At 40.8% G+C, this 27569-nt stretch overlaps 3 protein-coding genes and 1 long non-coding RNA gene across 5 annotated transcripts in view; 2 read left to right on the top strand and 2 right to left on the bottom strand.

Moving 5' to 3' along the window:
- The window catches only part of LOC138966948 (uncharacterized), a 136268-nt gene that overhangs the window by 44229 nt on the left and 64470 nt on the right, over nucleotides 1–27569 (bottom strand). The gene's annotated exons all lie outside the window — the stretch shown is intronic.
- On the bottom strand, nucleotides 9468–11124 carry LOC138967743 (uncharacterized). The gene is made up of 2 exons (XM_070340398.1): nucleotides 9917–11124; nucleotides 9468–9629 (listed from the first exon to the last, which is right to left on the bottom strand). The coding sequence occupies exons 1-2, from the start codon at nucleotides 10682–10684 to the stop codon at nucleotides 9468–9470; spliced, it is 930 nt and encodes a 309-aa protein (XP_070196499.1). The 5' UTR covers nucleotides 10685–11124.
- LOC138966947 (F-box/WD repeat-containing protein 9-like) lies at nucleotides 13655–22941 on the top strand. Its single transcript, XM_070339357.1, has 9 exons — nucleotides 13655–13956; nucleotides 14298–14884; nucleotides 15453–15592; nucleotides 16332–16460; nucleotides 18384–18496; nucleotides 18724–18961; nucleotides 19435–19548; nucleotides 20939–21097; nucleotides 22222–22941. Exons 2-9 carry the CDS (start codon nucleotides 14350–14352, stop codon nucleotides 22312–22314), a joined length of 1521 nt encoding a protein of 506 aa, XP_070195458.1. The 5' UTR covers nucleotides 13655–13956; nucleotides 14298–14349; the 3' UTR covers nucleotides 22315–22941.
- On the top strand, nucleotides 22974–27078 carry LOC138966946 (uncharacterized). Its single transcript, XR_011455794.1, has 2 exons — nucleotides 22974–25588; nucleotides 25777–27078. It is a non-coding gene; the product is annotated as an uncharacterized lncRNA (long non-coding RNA).

The raw sequence follows: 27569 nt of genomic DNA, 5'->3' as shown, positions 1-27569 counted from the left end.
AATTAAAAATATAAAAATTATGATCAAAAGTAACTTTCCGAAATCGATTTAAAAACAATTTCATCTTATTTCTTGTTGGTTCCTGATTCTAAAAACATATAGATATGATATGTTTGGATTAAAAACACGCTCAGAAAGTTAAAACGAAGAGAGGTACAGTAAAGCGTGCTATGAAGCACAGCGCAACCGCTACCGCGCCAAACAGGCTCGTCACTTTCACTGCCTTTTGCACTAGCGGCGGACTACGTTCAGTTTCATTCTGTGAGTTCCACAGCTTGACTAAATGTAGTAATTTCGCCTTACGCGACTTGTTTGTCTGTTACTGCAGTAAAGTTCACACTTGCTGAAAGACACTGCGCCAAGAGGTATCATTGGTGTTTTTTCTGTTTGATACTGCAGTTAAGTTCACACTTGCTGAAAGACACTGCGCCAAGAGGTATCATTGGTGTCTTGTCTGTTTCATAGTGCAGTTAAGTTCACACTTGCTGAAAGACACTGCACCAAGAGGTATCATTGGTGTCTTGTCTGTTTGATACTGCAGTTAAGTTCACACTTGCTGAAAGACACTGCGCCAAGAGGTATCATTGGTGTTTTTTTCTGTTTGATACTGCAGTTTAGTTCACACTTGCTGAAAGACACTGCACCAAGAGGTATCATTGGTGTCTTGTCTGTTTGATACTGCAGTTAAGTTCACACTTGCTGAAAGACACTGCGCCAAGAGGTAGCATTGGTGTCTTTTCTGTTTGATACTGCAGTTAAGTTCACACTTGCAGGAAGACGCTGCGCGGAGTGGTATCATTAGTGTCTTTTCTGTTTGGTACTGCAGTAAAGTTCACACTTGCAGGAAGACGCTGCGCAAAGTGGTATCATTGGTGTGTTTTTCTGTTTGGTACTGCAGTAAAGTTCACATTAACTGGAAGACGTTGTTATTGCTGTCTTTTCTTTCTGCAGCTGCAGCGCTATTCACCCTTGTTGGAATACGATACCCAAAGGGGCATTACTGCTGTCTTTTCCGTTTGCAAAGTCAATGACACTCGAGGTTTTCAGGATCTGGGCGCAGAACCAGAAGATTGTTTCCTTGGTGAGGTCAAGCCTGTTTCCACAGCACTGTCGTTACTTACTCTCTGGCTGGAAGTCATCGTGCCGCTCAGGCTCGCCTTCCTCGACGAAGCTGACGTCTACTCTGTTCTTCTTCCCTCTTCCCACATCGGCGCGGTTACTCCCTGCGTCTCCTTTCGCATTCCCAGTCGACCCGCTAACATCTTCTTTGGGGCCTTCCTTTTCCTCCTCCTCCTCCTCTTGTTCGCTCTTCTCCACCTCGGGATCGAGGATTTCCACGCACGGAGGCAGTTGAGGGATGCAGGTGGAGTTTCTCCTTGAAGCTTCGACGGGATTCTCGGGTCCGATCCAAGACAGCACTAAATAGGCAAGTCAAGTCAAAATGTTATTTCGATTCATCTTACGAGGGTACATGAAGAAAAGAACACACACACGAAACTGAAGAAAAACGTTAAATTATGACAACAACACTGCATTCCCGCAAAAGTGGTATGGGGAGTGAAAACTTAACTTAAACATAATTATATTTCTGCAGATAACTGGAACAAAATGCGTCATAAGGTATTCGAAATGCATTCATAATACATTTGTGACAGCGTATCGGGGAAACTCGGCTACATCATTTTTGTAAAATAAAATAAAAATCCCACTCTCCACAAGAAGCGGGGCAGGATTTTTTTTTTCATTTTTGCATGTGTATGTTTACAGTGAAGAAATCCTGTGTCACAGCCTGGGACAGCTCTAAATTATCCCTTTCAAATCTTACTCGGCAAAAACTCACCGATTTTACAGTGTTCGGAAATGTACTTGTATGGGGTGTGAAAGAGTGAATACTCTTGCTTTTCTTGAGGCACAAAAAAAGTAAATTTTAAGGGGCTTATCGTCCGTCAGGTCTTAATTGCCTTTACAGTGTTCGGAAATGTACTTGTATGGGGTGTGAAAGAGTGAATACTCTTGCTTTTCTTGAGGCACAAAAAAAGTAAATTTTAAGGGGCTTATCGTCCGTCAGGTCTTAATTGCCTATTTTGGACATGAATTGGTTTATACGATTCTAGTTTTTACGCCCTCACGGCTTTTGATGTATGCGTGTTTAGGTGGTATCAGCCATCTGCACTTATGGTAGAATGACCAAGATCTTTAACGTGCCATTGTGGTGACACGAGGGTGGGAGATGGATACCGTCTCTGGGTCTGCACATAAAGTTGACCCGTGTCCGTCCCGGCCCGGATTCGAACCAGCGACCTTTCGATCACAAGTCCAGTGCTCTACCACCTGAGATACCCGGGCCCCCATTGAGGCATACTTGTCCACTTGACATTATATAGCCCAGTCACTAGCAAGGGGTGTGACTTACAAGACGTGGACAAGGAGCAGGTGTGGAAAGTTTGTCTCAATAAAAACAAGAATATTAATTCTCTCTTTCACAGCCCATACATACCCGATAGTAACGATGCAGGCACATCCATCCATACGTATTACAACATGTCATTTGAAAAGAAAAGTCGTATAAAAATACTCACACCGTTACATACTTCAAAATAATCTTTATTTTACGAAGAAAAAAATGCACACTGGCGTTCTGTGAATATGTAACTAACACTAACACAACTATATATGACTCTAATTAGTAACTGCCTATTAAAAATACTTTCCAACGGTAAAATCAAAATCGATTTTTTAAAAATAATTTTTCGCCCACCTATAGGCATGAAGAAGACGGAGTTGACGGCCCCAGCCACGATGACCATACTCATGATCTTGAAGAAGGAGATGAAGAAGTAGGACTCGGAGAGCATCAGCATGGACACGCCCACCAGGGACGACATCCCGCCGTTGAAGATGGGCCCGGAGGCGTGCACGAGGGCGTAGCGGGCTCGGTCCTCGCGACGGGTGTCGTCGGACATGAGGTAGGCCGCGCAGATGTGGGCCGAGAAGTCCACGGAGAATCCCACGCTCATCAAAATGTGGATCATAGAAATGCCGCTGGAAATCATAAGGGGGGGGGGGGGATAAAATTGTAATCCTACACTCGTGAGACAGATTATCATTACCCATGAGATAACGATATCGTTCAATTCACTAGTGGGTATTTCATGTAAATGAGGTCATGTCAAACTAGTCTGGTATGGGGCCTGATTCTTCCAATGCTCATGATGTCAAAGTCACGGAGACAAACGTCATTCAGGAAACACTTTTGCGCTTGCTGTACCTTTGGAAGAATGTTTAGGCCAAAAAAAAAAAATTGTCTGTTTAGGGTAACATGACCAAAAAAAGTAGGGTCGGTAGGTAGGTAAAGTTTTTTTTTTTTTTTTTTTTCTTTTCTTTTTTTGGTGTAAAATGCTATGTTGGCTGAACATTCACTTCTTATATTTGATGAATACATGTTTCAAAACTAACGTATAAATAAAACAGAGAGAAAGGGAGAGAAAGAAACGCCAAATGTCTCTTTTTAGCATTTTTACCTCTTTTTTTTTCTTTTTTTTTTTTTGAAATCAAAAAAAAGTTTTTGGGTCGGCGCCAAATCGATAGGGTCGGTCGGGTTACCCTAAACAGACAATTTTTTTTTTTTGGCCTTAGAACTAACACGTCACGATATTCTCTCTAGAATGACGTCTCTTTACCTTGACGCCAAAGATCGCACGAGGCTTTGAAAGAGATCGAGGTTCCATAGCAATTAGTAATGCTGAGTGCAAGCCATTGATTATAGTGTGTATGTGGTCCCCCCCCCCCCCCAACCCCTGTTTGTGATATGTTATGCTGTACATATAGCATCCCAACCGGGTCGTTTGTTCGTTGATGAGCAATGCTCAGGAAAACTCACCTGAAGGTCAGGTCGAGAAAGTACATGAAGCCGAAGACGCAGGTGATGATGAAGATGATGTTGAGCGTGACGAGGGACACCATTAGAAGCTGTGGCAACATCGCCGCCGTCACTAGGAACATCATTGCTACCGCTGTCCCAATAGTCTGTTAAACAACATGTTGAACTTTAGCAATGTAAATTCAGAGACGTTTGTTGGCTGCAATACAAGCCTCTAAAATTGCAGAACTGGTTCTTTTAAGCATTAAAATAATTTGAATTACCATTCGAGTTACAGAACGAACTGTACAGATGGATCATTTACTTGGGGTTGAGACGGAAAACATTGGCGCGGCCAATTTGAGAACAAGCACAGGGAGACAATTATGGTGGCCGGAAGTATGATATATCTTTGAACAAAGATACCAATTTTGAAATTATACTCACTTTTGGAGCTCATTCCGTCTATTAATTTCACTAGTCATTCTTTGTATTGATCAAAGTGACTTGTATCAAATATAACTCAATAATGGCGCTGGAATGCGAGTTTTTAATGTACAGCGCTCAAATTCAACATGACCAGCAAGAGAAGCACTAGGTTACGTACCTGCAGCGTGGAAGGCAGGACAGCGATGGTGTGTTCCAGCATGATGAAAACCGGCTGAAATACGAACATCGTGTATTCCTTCACACCATCCGTCAGCTCGCGCATGCGTATCATCATATCCGCCTGTTTGAAGATGCTGACGTCATTTTTGGTCAGTACGAAGCACCTGTCACGAGATCGGTATTTTTCCTTTCTGTTGTGTTCTAGTTCCAGTGTGTGTGTGTGTGTGTGTGTGTGTGTGTGTGTGTGTGTGTGTATAGAGCGATTCAGAGTAATCTACTAGACCGATCTTTATGAAACTTGACATGAGAGTTCCTGGAAAGGATATCCCTAGATCTGTTTTTCATTTTTTGATAAATGTCTTTGATGACGTCATATCCGGCTTTTTGTAAAAGTTGAGGCGGCACTGTCACACCCTCATTTTTCAATTAAATTGATTGAAATTTTGGTTAAGTAATTTTTGACAAAGCCTGGACTTTGGTATTGCATTTCAGCTTGGTGGCTTAGAAATTAATTAACTACTACCCCGCTCTTCTTGTCAATTTCACTGCCTTTGCCACGAGCGGTGGACTGACGATGCTACGAGTATACGGTCTTGCTGAAAAATTGCAGTGCGTTCAGTTTCATTCTGTGAGTTCGACAGCTTGACTCTACTTCATGTTGTATTTTCGCCTTACGCGACTTGTTCTTTATCTGTCGCCATGTCTGTCCGTCTCTCCGGTCTCTCTCTCTCTCTCTCTCTCTCTCTCTCTCTCTCTCTCTCTCTCTCTCTCTCTCTCTCTCGCTCGTTTTTGTTCACGAAATTATGATGTTCTGCAGAATATCCATTGTCTTGCAGAGTTGATGTACTATTGCATAGTATTCAGACTCAGTTTAACTGATTTGATCTGCAAATTTTTGCTTTGCACCTAGTCATAAACATTTATAAACTACAATGTTTCTATATAATGCGCTTATGTACATAAACTTATACTAGTTCACTAATTATGTAGTAGTAGTTATTATAGTAGATCTAGTCCCTCTTTAGGGCGAGGGCCAGATGCAAAAAAGTATACCTATGCTTATTCTGTTACCCTCGTAAAATAAAGAATTGTCATTGTCATTGTCTCTCTCTCTCTCTCTCTCTCTCTCTCTCTCTCTCTCTCTCTCTCTCTCTCTCTCTCTCTTTATCTCTCTCTCTTTCTTACACACGTTTAACACATTTAGAACATTTTGTGGAATCCCTCTGGATCGAGGTCAAATTAAACAAGTCGCGTAAGGCGAAATTACAACATTAAGTCAAGCTGTCGAACTAACAGAATGAAACTGAACTCACTGCATTTTTACAGCAAGAGCGTATACTCGTAGCATCGTCAGTCCACCGCTCGATGCACAGGCAGTGAAATTGACAAGAAGAGCGGGGTAGTAGTTGCGCTGAGAAGGATAGCACGCTTTTCTTTATCTCTATTTTTTTTTTAAACTTTGTGAGCGTGTTTTTAATCCAAACATATCACATCTAATGTTTTTGGAATCAGGAACCCACAAGGAATAAGATGAAATTGTTTTTAAATCGATTTCGGAAATTTTATTTTAATAATAATTTTTATATTTTTAATTTTCAGAGCTTGTTTTTAATCCGAATATAACATATTTATATGTTTTTGGAATCAGAAAATGATGAAGAATAAGATGAACGTAAATTTGGATCGTTTTAAAAACAAATTATTTTTTTTTACAATTTTCAGATTTTTAATGACCAAAGTCATTAATGAATTTTTAAGCCACCAAGCTGAAATGCAATACCAAAGTCCGGCCTTCGTCGAAGATTGCTTGGCCAAATTTCAATCAATTTGATTGAAAAATGAGGGTGTGACAGTGCCGCCTCAACTTTTACAAAAAGCCGGATATGACGTCATCAAAGGTATTTATCGAAAAAAAGAAAAAAACGTCCGGAGATATCATTCCCAGGAACTCTCATGTCAAATTTCATAAAGATCGGTCCAGTAGTTTGGTCTGAATCGCTCTACACACACACACACACACGCACAGACAGACAGACAGACAGACAGACACACACACACACACACACACACACACATACACCACGACCCTCGTCTCGATTCCCCCTCTATGTTAAAACATTTAGTCAAAACTTGACTAGATGTAAAGAGGCACCCCCAATGCTTATTGGTTTCTGCTATAGAAATCTAGCAGAACGTGTAAACTGGACGGACAAAAGTTCACATATGTTTGATGCTGCTGTGTTAGAATCAAAAGAAACCATTCTCTTAGGAGATTTTAATATTGATTTGTTAAAACAAAATAAACCATGGTTAGATATGTTCAACCTTTATGATCTCAAACAAGTCGTGAACACCCCTACTAGGGTTACTTCATCTACAAGCACTTTGATAGATCATGTCTATGTTTCTAACACCCGTAACGGGCTTTGCAGAAGTTTGTGTTCCAACCAGCGGCTGTAGTGTAGAGGGCCCCAAAGGGTTTAAAATCGTGATCGTGATTGGCGTTTTTTGACCTTTCTGTGACCGTGATTGCCGAAATTTCCATTTCTGTGATCGTGATGGGACTTTGCCCGTGATCCGTGATGACAAAAAAATCAAGTCTCGTGATCGTGATCGTCATTTGTTTTTGTGATCGTGATGGGCATTATTGCAAAGCATTTTATTTTCAACGTACATTTTTTACAGCTGTATCACTCTAAGATCCTCTATTCGTCAAGGAGCCAATCCTGATTGAAGGGAAGCAACAACACATTCAGAAATATGATTTTGACAGCGATTGCTTCCTTTTAAGAGAACCAATCACACAAAAAAAGAGATCCAATCAGAAGCCAAATTGCAAAAGTCTGCCAAACTTCATCCAATGGAAGGGCTTCGTGCAAAAGTTTTGAGTGCATTCAGTCAAATTCGAATTCGAAGATCAAAAATGGCGTGCAGCGGTACTGTCATCGAACTTCTGTTATATTTTGTGGATTCAAGCCAGACCAAAGCAGGCGGCGAGAATGCCTTCCTTGGTGGAAAGGTCAAGCTACGGGTCGGTCTTTCCGAAGACGAAATATCAAGTTATGTTGATCTATGTTGCTCTATGACTGTTCTGAATGTAGGCAAAGATCTTGAAATTTGTTCAAGATCTTTGAGTTTGAGTGAGATCATTGACATTGTCGATATTGCCACGTCCGGCTGTCACCTCAGTGTGACCTCGACTGGCTCAAGATCGAGTCTGCGTGTAGCCAAAACCGAAACTAGAAATGTGTTTTTCATCCCAGCAACGTGGACACGCTTGGCATAGATTCTAATTGTCGCTTCTTTGCATTAAGCTTGGATTTATTTTAGCGCCTGTAAGTGTAAACTTTAATATCATCAAAATTCAGAAACAATGGCGGTGAGACGTGCCAGTTTGGGTCACTTGATCCTCATGTCAAAGACGATCAAAGTCATGTTCGTTGGGGACTGATTTTGTCAGGCATGCTACTTTTCCGGTAATTGCCGGAAATCCGATAAAGCCGTTTTCAAAATCCGGTAAAGTCAAATTTATTCCGGTGAAGTTGAACAATTTCCACAAAAACGATCCGTGTGAATATCGCGCAACGCAACCGGGCGCCGGTCTCAATGAAGCCAGCGCACAGTAGTGTTGTTTTCACCAGTTTGGAGGTGTGTTGAATGGTGGTGGGGGGAGGCTAGGCTAAAATGGGATTTTTAACAAGATCACAACACTATTACAGCCCTGAAAATGATGCCCAGAATGCACCAGATTGCACAGATTTTAACCGTTTTTTGAAAAAAATTCCGGGGGGGGCATGCCCCCGGACCCCACTAGTTGGCTCGCCTGCTTCGCAGGCTCAGGCTTGTGGCTTCGCCACTGGCACTGCGCGCTTCTTTCAGGTAAAACCATTTTTGGCCTGTAGCGTTCCTGTTTGTTTTTCAAGGCCATGAAACCAGGCGATGGTGTACCTCAAATTGTATGGCAAAGTTGAAAATAAAGAACCCATCACACATACATGTACTTTAGTTTCAATCCACCCAATACTGAGTTTTTGAGAAAATGGGTTTACAAGATTTAGCTCTGGAAATGTGAAATTGTGCAAGTCAACGACATCTTTACATGTCGTTGGTGCAAGTATATATTCATGTGTGTGAGTGAGGGTGTGGGAGTTGAATGTGTATGAGTGGAGAGAGAGAGAGAGAGAGAGAGAGAGAGAGAGAGAGAGAGAGACTGAGAGAGAGAGAGAGACTAGAGAGAGAGAGAGAGAGAAAACAATGAAAACAACATTCTTGTTACTGATTACAAATCATGATATGTATTTCTAGGTGTGTATGAAAGAGAATTCAAAAAATAATAATAAAAAAGTGCAACAGTTCTGACTTTGTGTTGAATAAACAATAGATCCAGAGGAGCGAATTACTGTGTGGTTGTGTTTACTTTGACACGTGCTTTCTGTAAGGGAGACTGGGGCAGGGTGGGACTTTTTTTAATTTTTTTAATCAATTGCAATTTTCTAACACCTAATTTTCAAAATAAACACAAATACGATCTTTTTATAAACTTTATTGAATTAAAAACATAAAAACGTAACTTAATTTGATATTAAATATGCCATTTTTAAGCAAATAACCGTTGAAAATGAAACAAAATCCGGGGCAGGATGGGACGAAGTGGGGCAGGCTGGGACACACTGTGGGGCAGGGTGGGACTGTCCCACCCTGCCCCGTCCCACCCTGCCCCTGCTTTGTCCCAAACTGCCCCATACACAAAGTATACTAGTTGAGTAATTCAAAAACAAGAAACCATTTTCCACCATTATTAACCATTTTCAACGTAGAAGGTAATTTTTTTACCGATCGACCAACATAGTGACTTGCTTATTGACCTTTTGCCACAGGTAAAAATAAACCGTTCAGAAAAATAACACTTAAAAGTATGTTTAAGTAACATCCATGGCAGAAGAACCAAATCATGGTACCTTAGTAAGTTAGTACCTTGCCTTAAACCTTTGCCTTCCATTTATTCTAAACAAAAGTCACATTTGTATGATGTGGGGTCATCTATCTGGCCACACTGCTCATGGCACCACTGGTTGCACACGGAGCAGCAAATCCACGGCTCGTTCGGCTTGGACTTTCCCCATGACTCCAAGCAGAACATGCAGACCACGTCTTCATCTTCCTGACAGAACAAAATATAATTATATTTGAATTACTGTAGCAAAATATAACTGGTTCACTAACAGATTCATCCACTGCATTGAACACAGTATTTGTTGTTAGGTAAATAAATATGATTGTTCGCATATTTTGCCCATCTGAATGGAATTCCAGCTATACTCTGTCAAGGGAAAAATCAAATCAATCCAGATAAAAAAAGGTTGAGAAACTTACGAAACACTTAACATTTCGATACTCTCTTTCAAATATCTTTTCAATAAGTTATGACGACTAAACCAATTGTTTTACATGCTCTGGTTGTAGTTGCTGCTGTTCTGGCTGACCAGGGGGCTGCTGCTCTGGCTGATCAGGGGGCTGCTGTTCTGGCTGATCAGGGGGCTGCTGTTCTGGCTGATCAGGAGGCTGCTGCTCTGGCTGATCAGGAGGCTGCTGCTCTGGCTGATCAGGGGGCTGCTGTTCTGGGTGATCAGGGGGCTGCTGTTCTGGCTGATCAGGGGGCTGCTGCTCTGGTTGATCATCAGTTTCGGTAACCTGAAATCCTGCAGAGTCAAATGTGACCACACCAGAGCTGATTGCTTTTGACATTTCAGTCAGGAACTTCAAAAGGTCATCAAGATCCTGAAATTTCATCAGGACGCCCTTCCCGTTCGCGCTTGGCATGCCGTTCTGATTGCGTGAATGCGAGTCAAACAGCCAGAAACTGTCTGTGGATTTGTGTATCATCACGGATGTTTCCTTCAACACGAGTATCATGGATGGGAAGTTGTCAAATGCTCTCTTGATTGCTCCGCTCAACGAAAAAGCCTCACTGAATGACGGACCGAGACCAACCACGCCACATGCATGTGCAGATCGGGAGACATGAAAATTCTTATTAAAAAGGTTGATCTGTGCTGGTATATCCGACAGTTGAAGATATCCTTGTACGTTGTCTTCTTCATCATCCAACATTTTCTGGTACATGTAGTCGCCGAAAAGCAAAACTAGGTCCAGGTCTTCTTTCGTCCACGTCGACATGTCTTTGATCTCAGCATAGGCAACCGCAGAAGTGGCCATTCCAACACATTGTCTGCCCCTCGTTCGGTCATTAAATACACTGGATCCCTGATGGTAGGTTGCCTGTAGAACTGTTCGTGGTGTCTTTGATCTTCTTGCAGTGGCCTTGGCAGGTTGTGATGGCGCTCTTTTTCTGGACTGAGATGCTGTTTTCTCTGCTTTCTTTTTCTTTGCACTGACGTTTTCTTCAATGATGTTCTTTTCTGGTGTATCAGTGAGAATGCGACTGGATCCCAAAGGTCGTCCTTTACGCTTGCGAGAGTTTTTCGGAACACTAGCGTGTGGTCTTACATCTGCTGGTGCATGGGAGAAGCTAGATTCTACTTCTTCTACTGATATTGGAGGAGATGGTGGTTGTTCTTGTTGGAGAGGCGACGCTCGTGGTTGTTCTTGTTGGAGAGGCGACGCTGGTGGTTGTTCTTGTTGATGAGGCGGTTCTGGTAGCTGTTCTTGTTGGCAAGTCGGCTCTTGGGGTTGTTCTTGTAGGTGAGCCGATTCGGCTTCCTCTGCTAACTCTTTGGAGAACATCTCACTGTCAAGAGGATAGATTCCTGTGGCTTTGAAGCCGCTGATTATGTTTTCCATTCGGAAAGCTCTGGGATATGCACTCCCAAGAATGGTGGACACATGATGAATCGTGGTCCTCGTCCCCGGATGCATGTACATCCACCTTGACAGGGCCTTGTTGTATTCAGTTTTCAAAGGCCCGAACACTCCGACATCAAGGGGTTGCATCCGATGTGTACAGTGTGGTGGAAGGCTTAATAGCACCACCCCCTTCTCCCTGCAATGGTTGATAGCTGCCAGGGAAATGTGGGACTCGTGGTTATCCAGTATCAGCAAGACCTTGTTGTCAGGCGAACAATTGACATGCTCAGTAAAATGTTCCAAACATTCCACAAACAGAGACTTTGTCATCCAGCCGCCAGAACGTGAACCCAGTCCTTTTGTCCCTGGAGGTGCATTTATTGTCATATGGTCATGGAAATTCACCCGCGGAAATATCAGACAAGGCGGGATGCTGTTTCCAATGGCATTGACAATTGCCAACATAGTAACAAGTTCACCTCTCTCCTGTGACACTACCTGAGACACCTGCTTTACTCCCGACTGCGCCAAGACTTTAGTCGGTTTTAGGGACGTCATCAAAGCGGTTTCATCCGTGTTGAATATCCTGTCAGGGGTCAGGGTATGCTTTTCGTAGAGATGTTGAAGCTTCTTGAAAAACTCGTCAACGTTGTTTCTGTTGAACGCCATCATCCTCGCCAAGCTGACTGCTTCTGGGATTCGAATTGATATCTCTGGATGCCTTTTGCGAAATGCCAAGACCCAGTCTTCACCTGCACGTTTATTCCTTGTCCAGCTTGGAGGACAGACTTTTAGGTTTTTGTTTGCGAGATCAAATGCGAGTGATCTCAAAGTCATTGAATCGATAGGAAATCCATACTTTGAAGCCTGGATTATGTATTCCACCAACTCCTGTTCTTCGGCATTCGTAAAGACTTGTCGAGTGTTGCACTGAGATGTCAAGGAGGAGATTTTGCCACGGGACATCGCTCGCCCAAGGCTACTTTTCGACACAGAAAACATCCTTGCAGCCTCGCGAAATGACAAACCTTCTTTCACAGCTTCCACCGCATCCTTCATATTTTGCACTGGTTTTGAAGTCCATTGCGTCTTTCTCTTGTATGTTCTCACCATCTGAAAGTCGACAAAAGATTTAAGACAAACACTACACAAACTACAGAGAGAGAGAGAGAGAGAGAGAGAGAGAGAGAGAGAGAGAGAGAGAGAGAGAAAAAGAGAGAGAGAGAGAGAGAGGTTAAGACAGCATGGTTATGCCAACACCGAATTAATAATACCACACCGTCTCTTTCTCTCTCTCTCTCTCTCTCTCTCTCTCTCTCTCTCTCTCTCTCTCTCTCTTTTTCTCTCTCTCTCTCTCTCTCTCTCTCTCTCTCTCTCTCTTGCATAACACCAATGTTACACAACTTATCAACTTTTAATAATTAAAGACATAGACAAACACTCTAAGGGGGCAGGGTGGGTCAAAGCTGGGGCAGGGTGGGACAGTCCCACCCTGCCCCAGCCTTGTCCCACCCTACCCCGTCCCACCCTGCCCCAAGGCGGTTAATTTGATAAAATGAAAAAATGGCCACAGATCTAACGTGTAAACATCTTTGAAATGTTCGATAAATATGAGTGAATAATGACATAATCTGGTTATATATGGTTTAATAGGGTGCGTAAGAAGACATTATATACAAATAAGAAGTTTGTGACAGTCGAAAATTTACTTACAGTGCTTCTTTTCAGGCAAACATCGACTGCTGGCAAACGTCTGTGCCCACACCATTAACAGTTGGCGCCAGCCTGGCTGAGTAGTTTCCCTTCATGGCGGCAAATTCAAACTTTAAAAAAAAATCAAGATAACATGGCTAAATTGCGCTGTCCCACCCTGCCCCGTGTCCCAGGGTACCCCAGTCTCCCCTACATGCAACTTTTACCGTGACCGTGATTTGCCACTGGTGTTCGTGATCGTGAAAACAAAAATCAAGGTAACTGTAATCGTGAAAGCTAAAATGTTCCTTCCCGTGATCGTGATGATACCCCCCCTTTGGGGCCCTCAGTGTACATTTTCCTGTTTGTTTCACGTGGTCAAGAAAGGGTGTAAAAATCCCCAAAGTTGGTCACAAGACAGTAAAGTACCGCTCCTTTACTAAATTTAACGAGAACGCCTTTCTTGTAGACTTAAAGTCTGCTGAGCCCAAGTACTAGCGTACTCGGGGATAAAGTTCAATGATCATCATCTCTCTACCTCTCTCAGTCTCACAGACACACTCACATCACATGCACACACATACACACACTGATTGAGCCAATGAACAGTTCTGTAACATCACCGGAAGTTGTTACTTTTAGCCAATCATAGCTACTGTTGCATTTTCTTCCTTTGTTTACACTCGCCACTTTTGAAAACTGTAAGAAACGCGAACCCGTGTATGTTTGGTTGTGAGTCACGTACTCTGTAAAGCCTGCTGAGTTTGCTGTATTCGTCTATCATCTATTTATGGCTGATGACTATCGATACAATCGAGAGAGTTCGATCTCTGAGAATGTGGTCTATAACTGGCTGACGGGCGGTTTTTTAGAACTGCATTCGTCTTGAACTTGATGTCTGGAGTCTGAATCAGTGAATGTGAATCTCGCTCTATTACTCAAGACTAGAGTCAAAGTCCAGCGTCACGTCCTTCGTTTCATCGGGTAAAAAGGTAATCTTTTTCGCATTATCATAGAATTCGTCTGTCTTTCTTCTCTCTCATGGTAACGCGTTTTTGTTCTTTTGTATTTCTAGCAGTAGCACGTACTAGCATCTAAGCATGCATGCTTACAACTACATCGTCAGACAGACATACACACCTATTTCACTGTCAGTACACGTGTGCACATGACGTGCACCGACTGCACGCATTTATTCATTCTAATTTCTATCTATGCATGCGCACACGCACCCAAACATGCACAGGCTTTCAGACTTTTTTGAGACTTGTACTTGTAGCTTGGCACAAACATTTTGTTTCATTTGCTTATTTTAAATTGTATTATTTGACAGAATCGCGCGCCAGTTCTGAGACATTGACTGCTCAACAGCTGCAGCCGTAGGCATGGATGGTTCAGCCCCTATTCAAAGCTCATCAAACACAGATTTGGAGTTGGACCACTCTGCTCCTGTGCAAAATACTACAGGCAAGGCCAAAAGTCCAGAACCTCAGAATCCAGCAGAAAATATGTTATCCGGGTTTAAGGAACTTCATCTTGGTGAGGGACAAATTAGCCCTGACACCGTGACCACTCTGACAAACCCTGTAGGATGTGCAGAGACACCATCAGTCACAGAGCCACAAATGGAATTCGACGCACAGAATACACCCAGGGACCCAGCCATCGATGGCTCTCGTAACAGCTGTTCTTCGGAAGAGAACGGCAATGATGAAACAAATGAATGGGTTTTCAGTAAGATCTCACTGGATACTCTCCCTGTGGAGGTTCTATTGCTGATCTGTGAATACTTGGAAGCAAGTGTCATCATTAACAGTATGTCCAGAGTTTGTCATGCATTCCACGACCTGTTTGTGAACGAAGTGTACTGGAGGATGAGACTGACCAAGCGGTGGCCAAAGAAGTATCCACCAGTAGATTGTAAGTCTATTCTTCAGGTGTTGCTTCTTTGATAATGATAATGTTAATATTGTTATGCATGAGTTTTTATTTATGGCAGTGAAAACTTAATTAAATGCATACATCATTACATGAGTGTGTGTGTGTGTGTCTCTGTTTGTGTACACACACACACAAAAGTATGCACTAGTATAGGGGAGGGATTTGACAGTGCTTAGAACTGGAAGCTTTGTGTTTAAAAAACTCCACAATTTTGTAATATAAATTTTGTGCAACTGTTGTGTCTGTCTTAGGAGTGGACATGTGGACTTTTATTCTTTGACTGGAAGCTTTGTGTTTAAAAAAACACACAATCTTTTGAATAATTTTGTGCAACTGTTGTGTCTCTCTTAGGAGTGGACATGTGGACTTTTATTCTTTGACTCAGATTAATTTGCAAACAGATGTGCTCAGAGTTTGCTAAGTATGATTGATAGTGAGTACTGTCAAGGAAGTGATTTATGTAGACTCGCATTTTAATTTTTTTTTACAAGTTCTGAGTTGGTGTGTATATGCTTTCAGTTTCACTTGCATTGCTACACCTGTGCAGATGATGGCATCGACTGGCAAGAGCTGTGCATGGAGAGAGAACGCTTTCACCGGGTGTGGTCGCAGTCAGACGAGCACATGGAACATTTTACCTTCAACAGTTGCTTATTTGCTGCTGTTGATGTTGTTCATTTGATGCAGGTAAAGCATTTTCATGCATAATCATAGCGCACATTATTTCTTAACTTTCAGTTTCAGTATTAAGTGGGAACATTTCAGAATGTTTTCTGCAATAATCTTTACACTGGGAATTTAGATAAATATAGTTTCTTTCCCCAGAGTTATTGGAAGTGATACTGATAGTTGCTGGAATTTGTTGTCACACAATGCGGTTTGCTTAATTGTAAGTTAGTAACAGTTTCATAAATGATTGTTTTGCATCTGGCAGTTGGTAACTTTAACTTTATTTAAAACCTTCTTTTCCGTTTAATGCAAGAGGATCTTGCACCTGGCAGTGACCGGCACAGTTGGCCTAGTGGTAAGGCGTCCGCCCCGTGATTGGGAGGTCGTGGGTTCGAACCCCGGCCGGGTCATACCTAAGACTTAAAAATTGGCAATCTAGTGGCTGCTCCGCCTGGCGTCTGGCATTATGGGGTTAGTGCTAGGACTGGTTGGTCCGGTGTCAGAATAATGTGACTGGGTGAGACATGAAGCCTGTGCTGCGACTTCTGTCTTGTGTGTGGCGCACGTTATATGTCAAAGCAGCACCGCCCTGATATGGCACTTCGTGGTCGGCTGGGCGTTAAGCAAACAAAAAGCAAAAAAACAAAAACAAAAACCTGGCAGTGGTTATGTTTCATTCAGACTAGCTGGTGTAAAAACAATTCCATGTATTAATTGCCGCAGATGTGTAATATTTGTCTGACTTGAATGCATGCAGGAAGGACGTTTCCTAGCTACGGGGTCTCGGGATCGCTACCTCACGCTACTGGATCTGACCAAATATGACAGCAGCCGACCAGAGACCAAGAAAGAAATGCAGCTTCATTGCATCAACAAAGCGCACAATGTAAGTTAAAGCAATATTAAATATATTTTCATATTGATAAGCAAAAGGCGCCGAACGTCAGGCATCCGTTCAAGGCTTGGCTTTCAGGAGATGATTCCAATATTGCTTGCTAATTCTAATTAGATGTAAGAAGAGGTTTATGATGACAGTGTTGTTCTATGCCCTCACGGTGAAACCATTAGAGGTTTACCTAGTGCCAAACTGATAAATAACCCACTGAAAACAAAGATTGGCAACAACATTGCCCATAGCAGGCACATTATTACAAAGAAATGTAGATTGAAAACCTTGGGAACATGTTTTATTCATGGAATAATGACCCAGAAACATGGGTATTCGGAACTAGGATGACCTACATGCACTAAAAATGTTGTTCTTCTGATGGAATCAAACTTTCAGGTTGACTAAATATTTTGATGAATGTGATACACTGTACATTTAATATGATTTACAAGCCAAGAATTGTCCAGGAGCAATGCAGCACTTAAAAACTTTGAAAGCCTGTGTTAAATAATTATAATAAACATAAAACTTCCTGGCAGGTAGGCACGTAGCTCAGTCAGTAGCATGCTGGCTTTGTAACCACGTAGCATGGGTTCAAGGCCCAGGTACAATGGGCAATGTAACTGTACTTCCAAAATTCAACGTTCATTGCAGTCTCTTAGTGGACGGAATTATACCTCCCTTGTGTGCAAAATGCACAACGCAGCAAATAAAACAAGTCGCGTAAGGCGAAAATACAACATTTAGTCAAGTAGCTGTCGAACTCACAGAATGAAACTGAACGCAATGCAACGCAGCAAGACCGTATACTCGTAGCATCGTCAGTCCACCGCGCACGGCAAAGGCAGTGAAATTGACAAGAAGAGCGGGGTAGTACTTGCGCTGAGAAGGATTTCACGCTTTTCTGTACCTCTCTTCGTTTTAACTTTCTGAGCGTGTTTTTAATCCAAACATATCATATCTATATGTTTTTGGAATCAGGAACCGACAAGGAATAAGATGAAAGTGTTTTTAAATTGATTTGGACAATTTAATTTTGATAATAATTTTTATATTTTTAATTTTCAGAGCTTGTTTTTAATCCAAATATATATTTTTGAAATCAGAAAATGATAAAGAATAAGATGTACGTAAATTTGGATCGTTTTATAAAAAAGATATTTTTTTTAAATTTTCAGATTTTTAATGACCAAACTCACTCATTAGTTTTTCAGCCACCAAGCTGAATTGCAATACCAAACCCCGGCCTTCGTCGAAGATTGCTTGACCAAAATTTCAACCAATTTGGTTGAAAAATGAGAGCGTGACAGTGCCGCCTCAACTTTCACGAAAAGCCGGATATGACGTCATCAAAGACATTTATCAAAAAAATGAAAAAAACGTATGGGGATTTTATACCCAGGAACTCTCATGTCAAATTTCATAAAGATCGGTCCAGTAGTTTAGTCTGAATCGCTCTACACACACACACAGACAGACAGACACACACACACACACACACACACACACACACACACCACGACCCTCGTCTCGATTCCCCCCTCTACGTTAAAATATTTAGTCAAAACTTGACTAAATAAAAAAAAACCTGATTCATACATTAAAGATCCTAAGTTTTCAGCGAATGTCCAGGGACTTCAGGAAACATGCAGAAACAGAAGGCATGGTATAAACAGAATGTGGCACGCAAAACACTCACTATAACTATAAGGTGCATGACCCTGAGAGTAAACAGCTCAGGAACACGTTTAGAACATCTTGCTTAATGGTCCTGAGCATTTTTGTCATGTCAGATATCATTTTGAAAATGAAGGTGAAAGCAAAATTATGCGTTGCTTGAATTTTGTCTTTTGTGTGATTTTGCCATCACACTTATCTCAGGACTTGCAGTTTTAATGGTAGTGTTCTCACTTTTCCCAGGGCTGGATCTGGTGCATGGCATCGCTGGATAACTGTCTCTACACTGGGTCCTGGGACACCAAGATTAAAGTGTGGGATCTAGGGCAAGATTTTACACCAGTCACAACCTACAAGTAAGTCCGAAGATTGTGAATTTGAGTGCAAGATTTTATTTGTATATGTTGTAAAGCCTTTCGCAGTAAAGGAAACAGAAGTCACACTTTCATGGTTAAATTTGTCAGAACAAACACAATTATAACAGATAAAGTTGTAAGTGGAAGAGAGAAATGTGTATGCTTTCTTTCACAAGATATATACAGCTCACAAAATCAAGTGTGTAATGCCTTCAGAATTTTAACAGGTGCAAGTCAGCAGTCTTAGACATTCATGTGGAACAAAACTTTCTGGTTGCTACCGGTTTCGACAAGAAAGTGTACTTCATCGACCCCCGCCAAGGAAACATTATTTCCACAAAACGTTGGCATCGGCAACCAGTCCTGTGCATCGCAGCAGACGACAATTACATCATCTCAGGCAGTGAAGACAAGACCTTCTGTATCTATGATAGAAGAGCTGGCATTGTGTTTAAGAGAGTTGGGGTAGGTTATGTGCAAGTTACGTACTGCTGCTGTTTGACTGTGTATCCTTCCTAGTCGCATTTTTGAATTTGATTAAGAGTTTGGGTTAAGTGTTCTTATATAATTTAAGAAAGTGAGCACTTCTGGCTGATTCTAATGGTTCTTTAATAGTTTACTTCTTTCTTGGATTTGACAGTGCTCTGACACTTTTAACATTTTTGCCATCAGAAGACGGACCTCTTGTGGCAGAAGTAGTCTGTCCTTTTACATTTAGAAATCTGATCACTACATTTGTAGTTCACTTTTAATAGCAAGTTGGTAAGGGGTTTTGCTTGATTTTGATTGTATATATTTCATCCTTGATGATTCTGTTTAAATTTGACCAAACTTTGAGTGCCTTTTACATCTGCATACTTCTTTTATGGAAGAACTTTAAAAGTGTTTTAAGCATCAGCATGGAGTGCCATCTTTTTTACTAATCATATATTTTCCAGGTTGAGAATTATCCCCTGGACATCAGTTACCACAGTAACCAGCTGTGGTTTGGAGACAAGTTGGGCGGCCTTACTCTGATGGACACAACATATGGAAACTTTGAAGTCGTTCAGGTGAGTTTGATGATAATCTCAGAAAATTTCATTTTTGAACAAAAAAGTTGTCTGCCAGATTTAGTAATGGCATTAACCTCAATCTAAAAATAAAAGTTACCATATAAATGCGACAGTTAATAATGACATAATCGGCAATCATATTTCTGTCAATCTAAAACACACAAATAGTGGCCCGGTAGCTCAGTTGGTAGAGCACTGGACTTGTGATCCTATGGTCACAGGTTCGAATCCGGGCCAGGACGGACACAGGTCAATTTTATGTGCAAATTCAGTGACGGTATCCATGTTCCACCCCCCTGTCACCACTTTGGCGTGTAAAACACCTGTTTGAATTAGTCAAGTTAGTGACTCAGATTATTTTGGATGTGACCATGCCTGGCATAGTCACTGAGACAGACTGTAGTGGTGAAAGCATGGCTAGAACAATGTAGCAGTATGCACAACCTACTTTAAAATGGAAAATACAGAAAAAAAGGATGTATTTGAATCTGTTCAAAATTGAATGAAGAGGGGACAAATCAATTACAAAAATTCTGAATTTGATTATTGTTTATGTGTAACACTTTTATGTGACCTGTTCAAAATTAACTTAAAAGACTGTAAAAATACTAGTTTCTTTCAAGAGCTGCAATTATTAACCTGTTTGTGAAGGCGAGAGTTCTATGGGTTGGATATTCTTGCTTTTTCTGTGAACAAAAGTATCCTTATTACATTTAGTCAAGTTTTTTTACATACTGACATTTTTTCCTGATTTTGGTAGAGGCAAGAATTTTGAGTTGCCTCCCTTCCACCAGCGATTTTATGCAGCTGGGTGGCTTGGACTCGGAGTTTCTACTTCATAAATATGCGCTGTGGTTTTATCAGTGACTGCACTTGCCACTTTCCTGACTGATATTTGCTTTGCAGTATAAAATCTGTCTCCCAGGGAAATATGCATATATAAAAAATGCAATGACCGTTATGTTGCATTGGTGGGTAAAGGAAAATAAGAATAAATGGTCGTACAGTAAGTTTAACTACATGTAACTAAAAATCTGGTTTCCAAAATGTTAAAGAGTTGAAACTAGTAATATGTTGCCACAGGTACTTTGGAGGTGTTAGTCTGGGATAGATATGATTCTAGCCAAAAATAGGGGGGTCTGGTAGCTGATCTGGCCTTGTTTGAATTCAACACTTCGACTTGATGTGTAGGTGGTTGATTACAACTAAAACCTCACAGACCTTGGAAGCGCAATTCTTGTTGCTGCTTGCATTCCACTCTGTGGAAGCAACCTGCATTTCCCAGCAATGGAATAAGAAAATAATGAAGAAGAAAAAATGTTACAGGACAATACTTCGGCCACTTACAATGCAAAAAGGAGATGCTTATGGATCTGATGTTTTTCAGACTTATGATGTTGGCCACACAAACAAACTCACAGGAGTGATTCACACGGAGGGAGCCATCTTCACATCATCAAACGACAAAACAGTGAAGGTGCTGGAGCCCAGTCTGGATCCTGTGCCAATCACAACATTGGACAAACACGACAACGGGGTGGCTGGGGTGTGTACAGGACTAAGACTGTGTGTGTGTGTGTGTGTGTGTAAATGTGTGTGTGTGTGTGTGTAAATGTGAATGTGTGTGAATGTGAATGTGTGTTCTCTGTATGTGTGTCCAGATGTGCAGGTGCGCATCAATTAATGAGATATGGCAGTGAATACAGAAACCAAGATCTTTTCCAAAGTAGAATTTCTGATGTCAAAAACAAAACAAAGTTTGAGAAGACATCATAATGTGAATAAAGGCATCACATGGCATTTGTGTCACATCTTATGTATGACAAAGTGTTTCAAGAATTAGTTTGTCTCAGTGACTGTTAGCAGTGGGAGATTGTTTTTATGATTACCATTAGGCTATGTATTTGTAGGTATTGTGTGAAATTAAGTGGAAACATAAATGCTATAAGGAATATGCACCAGCCTCAATTGATATTTATGATAATGATACGACTCGGAATATTAATCTGTGTCTACTTCAACTCATCTCTGCTCGATAACCTTTTTACTCTCTGCCTGCTCATCTGTCCAGCCCAAGCTGCTGTTAAAATGTATTTGAGGCTGTCTCCTATTAGCAGAACTCTGTGTGTGTAAGCAGTTTAGGTGTGTAAGTGTGTGTCTGCGTCTGTGTGCTTTTATCTGTATTTTGTTTTATTTTACCTTTTGAAAAATGGTGTTAAAAGTAAAGCTGTTCCACCTTAGAAAAAGGCATACTGCGGCATAGTCATTCCTGTGAAAACAGTTTGGTTCATTAATTTGAATTTTGCAAGGCTTTTGCATGGGATAAGCCCATCCCTCCACTTGTACACATACCAACAATCAACGTCTTGACGCAGAGAAAGATTCTTTTGACAAAGCTGTTTCACAGTTTGACACTGGTGTCAATTAAGTAATTAACGAAGGTTCTCTCTTTGCACGGGAAGCAGTCTGGATGTTAAATTTTGGTGGAAGAATGGTCTTATCTCAGTTAAAGGCCTGTCCAGCCTGTGCCTATAATTTCTGAGAAAGGTGGTGGTTGAGGGTTTAAATCTGGTTCAAGTAAGTGGGGGTGGGGGTTCCATAGATTTCCGCATAAAGTTGAAATCAACAAGTTGCCACTTAACTCCTACTGATTATTTTTCCTGTTTTCAGATTGCCTACCAGAACGGAGTGCTGGCATCAGCAGGCTGTGATATCTGTGTGGGCATCTGGCGACCAAAGAACGACTGGGGCTGGTCTGCATGATGTACATGTACATACCAGTGCAAATTGTTTCTGTTGCACGTTATTGCCTTTTGTTTAAACAATATTATCATCAGATACTGAACATTATCAGTGGAGGTTAAGGATCTGCCGTTTCTGTTTGTAACACTCTCATGCTGGTACTGGTAGACAGCTTGAACGGAGGGACAGTTTTAGCGTGTAGGTTGATGTGTCATCAGAGATGGAAGAGTGCAGAGATACCAAACACACGAAAAATGAAACGGGAAACCTTGTGGCGCCCCTACGCGGAATCCCCAACACGAAATGATGCGCACGGCCTGCTTTTGCTTTCTGCTGCAGTCATGATACATGTATCGTGCAGCGAATCTCATGGTTGTACCAATTCAAAAGCGTGGTGGTGCAAGGTGTACATTTATCAAAAATTATTGTAATAATTTTGTTCTTCTAAAGGATGCAGAGCGTTCAATTGCCCATAGGAAAAAAGAAAAAGAGGATTTTTTTTTTTCGTTTAGTTTTGGAAAAGGAAAGAAGCAAGCAAACTGTGTGAATTCTGCTACAGGACTAGAGACTGTGAAGAGTGCGTACTCTACAGTCTCTTACCAGGCGTGCATGCCTGTGTGTTATTTGTGTGTGTGTGTGACTCAGAGAGAGAGAGAGAGGGGGGGGGGGGGGGGGGGAGAAACAGAACATCAATGTTTAATGTTATAATATATATATTATGCAATTTGTGTCTATCAATACCTAATTAGGGTTTGCTACTGTTCCTGTGGGTGTGTTCAGTGCAGAGAGACACTGAAGCTTGCATAGTAATTCACTGTTCCTCATGCAAGGAGGAAAGTTTGAGTTCTGGAAATGAGCTAGATTCATTAATTTTTTATATTTTGTTTATATATATTATTTTGCATGAATAAAGGAGATTCATTCATTCTCTGAAAAAGGAAGTGATAAAAACTAAGAAAAATCCCCCAGTTTTAAGGCCCAGGCTCTGCTTAAATGAGAATTTTTTTGTTGATTTAAAAGTTGTTGTTTTTTAACTGCTGACACCAGAAGATGTCCCTGATGAAATGAAGATTGTTTGGACAATCTTATCTTTTTTGCTGAGAAGAGGGAATTTAAACTGATGTCTTTATCAGTTAATACTGCCCTTTAGCCTTTGTGGTAAAGGAGACCGTCGCTGTCATATACCTATATATATATTACACTGATGAAGGTGTTTGGATAAGTTCAAATAGGCAGCACTCTAATCATAATGAAACTAATGCTTGTGTAACCGTGCGCCAATCTACTTTCCTCTTTCGTACTGAACTCAAACACTAAAGCAGACGACACAAGTTATATTACCCAGGTTCTTTTATTCCATACGATGAAATGGGGAAAATGTGGGATAACGGGGGTTTATCTTCAAATACAACTTTCACTGTATAGGACTAAACAACTTCAAAAAACAACAATATTCTCTCTCTTCATTCTAAAACTACATACTTCCCCTAAAAATACCCTTTAAAACACACCAAATCCTTTCCCCAAACTACACTCTACTCTAAATCCTCACTCTCAACTTTAATCCAAAAAAAAACCCACAATGAGACTCTAATTTAAAACAAACGAAATCTAAAAAAACAACCTAAAAAACAATTCTTTAAAAAAAACCAAATCTACAAAAACTCTAACAAAATCTGACCAAAATCTCTCCACTAAATCTAACTACTCTTCACTAACAAAACCTAGTCTATAAAAACAAATCTACGACCCACTAAAAAAAGAAAAAGACCTAACTAAACCCCGTCGCACACTCGGCCATCCTGCAAACACAGAATGCACGCCGTAAGCATACGTAAACAAATCAACAATTTCAACTACCACAAGCTAACTCATTAAACAACAAAACACATCATTCCTACCAAATAGCATGCCTACAATACATATACCGTTCTCTCAAACAACGGTCTTCTAAAGCATTCACACACAAAAATCTTCCCCACCATTCCAACTCACAAAACAATCTACTTAAACATTCAAATAAATCCTCCCCCCAAGCAGCATACTATTCTTTTCACCGCCTACCCATTTACAGAAAGAAAATTGTTTTAACCTACCAGCAAAAGAATCCTCACATCCCGGAAAGATTTCCGGCCGTGACAGACATGTCACACAACGGCATCGAAAACACGCCGCACCAAATACACGTCTCCTTCCCTCAAAGATTCCAAGCAAAAGCACAGTTTTAGCGTTCACATCCTGTGCACCGGTGTCACAAGATTAACCCATTCAACTCGAGGGGTGTCAGGCAGCCCCACTTTCTTTAGTTAGTGCCTAACGTCACCTTCAACTATTCAACTTTACATCGCGGCGGAGGGAAAAAAGGAGATGGAATAAAGCCACCTGTCAATTGTTTCTTGTTCACAAAAACATTAATCACAAAATTTACTCCAGAGGCTTGTACTAAAAAAGCGATCGTTTTACCTATGCAAATTTTAGAATCGGCTATTCCGCGAGACCAATTCAATAGAAATGAAACTCAGTCTCGGAAACCTTAATGGATCCCCGATAGTATAGAGGTACCACGAGTTCACGCGGTTGCACAAAAGTGCATGTGTACCGTAACTGTCGTTCCCAAGCTCACACTTGTAAAATTTTTATTGCATAATAATTATCTTAAATTAACTTATTCTACAGTACTTGTCCAGTAATCAGGAGAAAGGGATGTGTGGTTGGTTATCTACAACCTTTGATTGCGTTCAGCATAAGCCATGTGTCCACGAAAGGTGCTGGACTCTTTAACAATTGAGATGCATGATATGAATCTTTATGCTGCCTCTGCTGTATGCTGCGCTAGTGCTCTCATCTGTGGGGGAAAAAAAGGCTAACCCTTTGGGCAGTCTGGAATTTGAAAGAGTTTCTTGCAGTCAGAGATTGATGGAAAATGATCTGCGTGTTGCATGGGTGTGTTGTATAGAACTTAATGGAAGTTATATTTTTGGTTCAGGATGTTATTGAGTGATTGTGTGTTGTATGAACAGAAAAAGGAAGCTTAGACGTTTTGTCCAAGTACTTGTTCTTTGTTTCTCAGGGATGGAAGGCCTTTTGTTGTGCTTGTAAATTTTAAAGGCACACTACTTCTTGTGAAAACAGTTTGGCTCAGCATCTTAGATCTAGCCAGGGTATTATATGAGATATAAGTCTATCCTCCACTTGATCACATACCGAAAATGAACAGCGTGGGTGATCTCTGTGCACAGTTTAAACATTTTGGATGCATTAATTCAACAACAAAAATCTAACACCACATCAAGAGGTACCTGACGGATGACTGTTTGCGTTAGTGAGACTGTGATCATACTCATAATAATCATACTCACTTATTTTCTTATGATGTTTTTATTTTTTATTATGCATTCTTATTCTTTTGATTGGAAATGAGTATTGTTACAATATAATTTCCATATGGATTAATAAATTTGAGTTGAGTTGAGTTGAGTTGAGGTCAGGGTGTTGATTTTTGGTATGAGTCAAAGTGTAACGATGGTCTTATCCCATGTGACAGCATTTTCAGGGAAGATGTGTGCTTTTAAAGACCTGTGTAGTTATGTAGCATTTCTGTGATTATTTACTGCTCAAAATATTTGTGGAATACATGTGTTCAGTGTGGCTTGTTATTCTTGATTTATTTTTACTTTCTCAAAATTGCTATTGATACTTCTTTTGTATAAAAAAAAATGAAAGCAAAAAATGTTAATGTGAATAACTGCTTAGGCATAGTGTTTTCTTTTTTCTTTACATGTTTCTCAGGTTTATTGTTGTGTGTGTGTGTGTGTGTGTGTTTTGATGAGGGATAAGTAAGGTACTTCATTCAACAAAATGAATGTCAACGGCATGGTTTCAGCATTAATATCTTTAGTTCTGTTGCTAACTTTTGAATGCATCCATTATTATGCAAGCTCGAGCTTGCTGACTTTTTGGCAAGATGTAATTAAATGTTCAGGAGGGGTATTCGAGACACATTTTTAGCGCCACTTGACCAAAAGGTGGTGCTGTTTGTGCTGGATATGTCACACTAAACGCCATTCATGAAATCCCCTTTCGACCTGCCAGTCATGTGAAGGCCATAAACTTGCAGGACCTACCTCTTGGTGCAACAGTCGCTAACGGCATGATGTCGCCGGTAATCTTTTGATGTTTTGATGGTTGTGTCTGCATGTGGCCTGATGCAATCGGTCGCCTCGCTGACCGTGCTTATCTCGTCTAGTAGGAAGCGTTGAGTGGCGGTGATTTCCTTTGATAAGGGTGTTCGTGCGCATGCGAACAGAGCAAGAAGCGAGTTGACAACCTCATTATGTAAAGGCGCTCAATGATGGTCTCATGAATGCGAGTTAAAATCGGAATTTAGAGCGGTTTAGCTAAAACAGTGATTGCCGCTTACACCACTTCAAATGTTCCACTACTTATGAATAGTACTCAAGGACAAGTTTGGGGTGATGGTATGATTTTTCAGCTCACTATTAGTATTATTATTATTATTTTTTTTTCATGGAAAGTGAAAGGATTGGGTGGGTGTATGAGGATGTTGAGAGGTGGAGGTGTTGGGAGTGCTGTTCGAGAGTTGTAGGGAATTGATAATGATGCAAGTACTTGTTTGTCTTGATTGTTATGAGCAAGTTAAAAGTTATTAAAAACAATGCCTTTTTTCTTGATCGTTTGTTTTAATATAGCCTGTGTTACTAATGAGTGCAAGTGATATTTTATTAGTTTGTTAGTAAATGTAATAAAAGTGTCAGAAAAATTCAATCATTTTGTTACATGAGGTGTGTAACTGTGTGAATGAATGGCTTTTGTCTTACTGATAAGTGAAAAGTATTCCTCTCTTCTAGACTAGCTGTATGTTTCTGACTCGACCAAGGTTCCTGATGTGACGTTAACTTATTCCAATTTTTAACAACTCTGTTACTTAAAAAAAATTGCATAGGCAGAAGTTTTCTTTGCAAGTTTGTATTGATGGCCTCTGGTGTTAGTTAAAACTCCGGGTTCATCATGTTTTTTTGTTGTAAATAATAGGGCTACATCAGCAGTGTCTTTTAAATCATGGGTAATCTTAAAAGTTTCAGTCATGTGACTCTTCTCTTGCTCTTCTGAATTCCAAACTTGGTAAGTTACAACAATTTTAACCATTCGCTGTAACTTAAATTTCATGCCAATAAAGTTGTTTTTGTTTGACAGGTTTAACCTGTCATCGTTTTTCTTGGCTTTTGAAGGTTTGCTTTAAAACACACTATAATCAT

The sequence above is a fragment of the Littorina saxatilis genome, linkage group LG5 (genome assembly GCF_037325665.1).
Source record: "Littorina saxatilis isolate snail1 linkage group LG5, US_GU_Lsax_2.0, whole genome shotgun sequence".
Taxonomy (NCBI): Eukaryota; Metazoa; Mollusca; class Gastropoda; order Littorinimorpha; family Littorinidae; genus Littorina; species Littorina saxatilis.
The sequence above is the reverse complement of the archived record's forward strand: the minus strand, read 5'-3'. Positions and strand labels throughout refer to the sequence as shown.

Coding starts and splice junctions, on each gene's coding strand:
- LOC138967743 (XM_070340398.1), bottom strand. CDS start 10,684: ATGGCCACTTCTGCGGTTGCCTATGCTGAGATCAAAGACATGTCGACG. Junction 9,630..9,916: donor AGCAACTACAACCAGAGCAT/GTAAAACAATTG, acceptor TTGTTCTGTCAG/GAAGATGAAGACGTGGTCTG.
- LOC138966947 (XM_070339357.1), top strand. CDS start 14,350: ATGGATGGTTCAGCCCCTATTCAAAGCTCATCAAACACAGATTTGGAG. Junction 18,497..18,723: donor ACACCAGTCACAACCTACAA/GTAAGTCCGAAG, acceptor GAATTTTAACAG/GTGCAAGTCAGCAGTCTTAG. Junction 21,098..22,221: donor ACGACAACGGGGTGGCTGGG/GTGTGTACAGGA, acceptor TCCTGTTTTCAG/ATTGCCTACCAGAACGGAGT.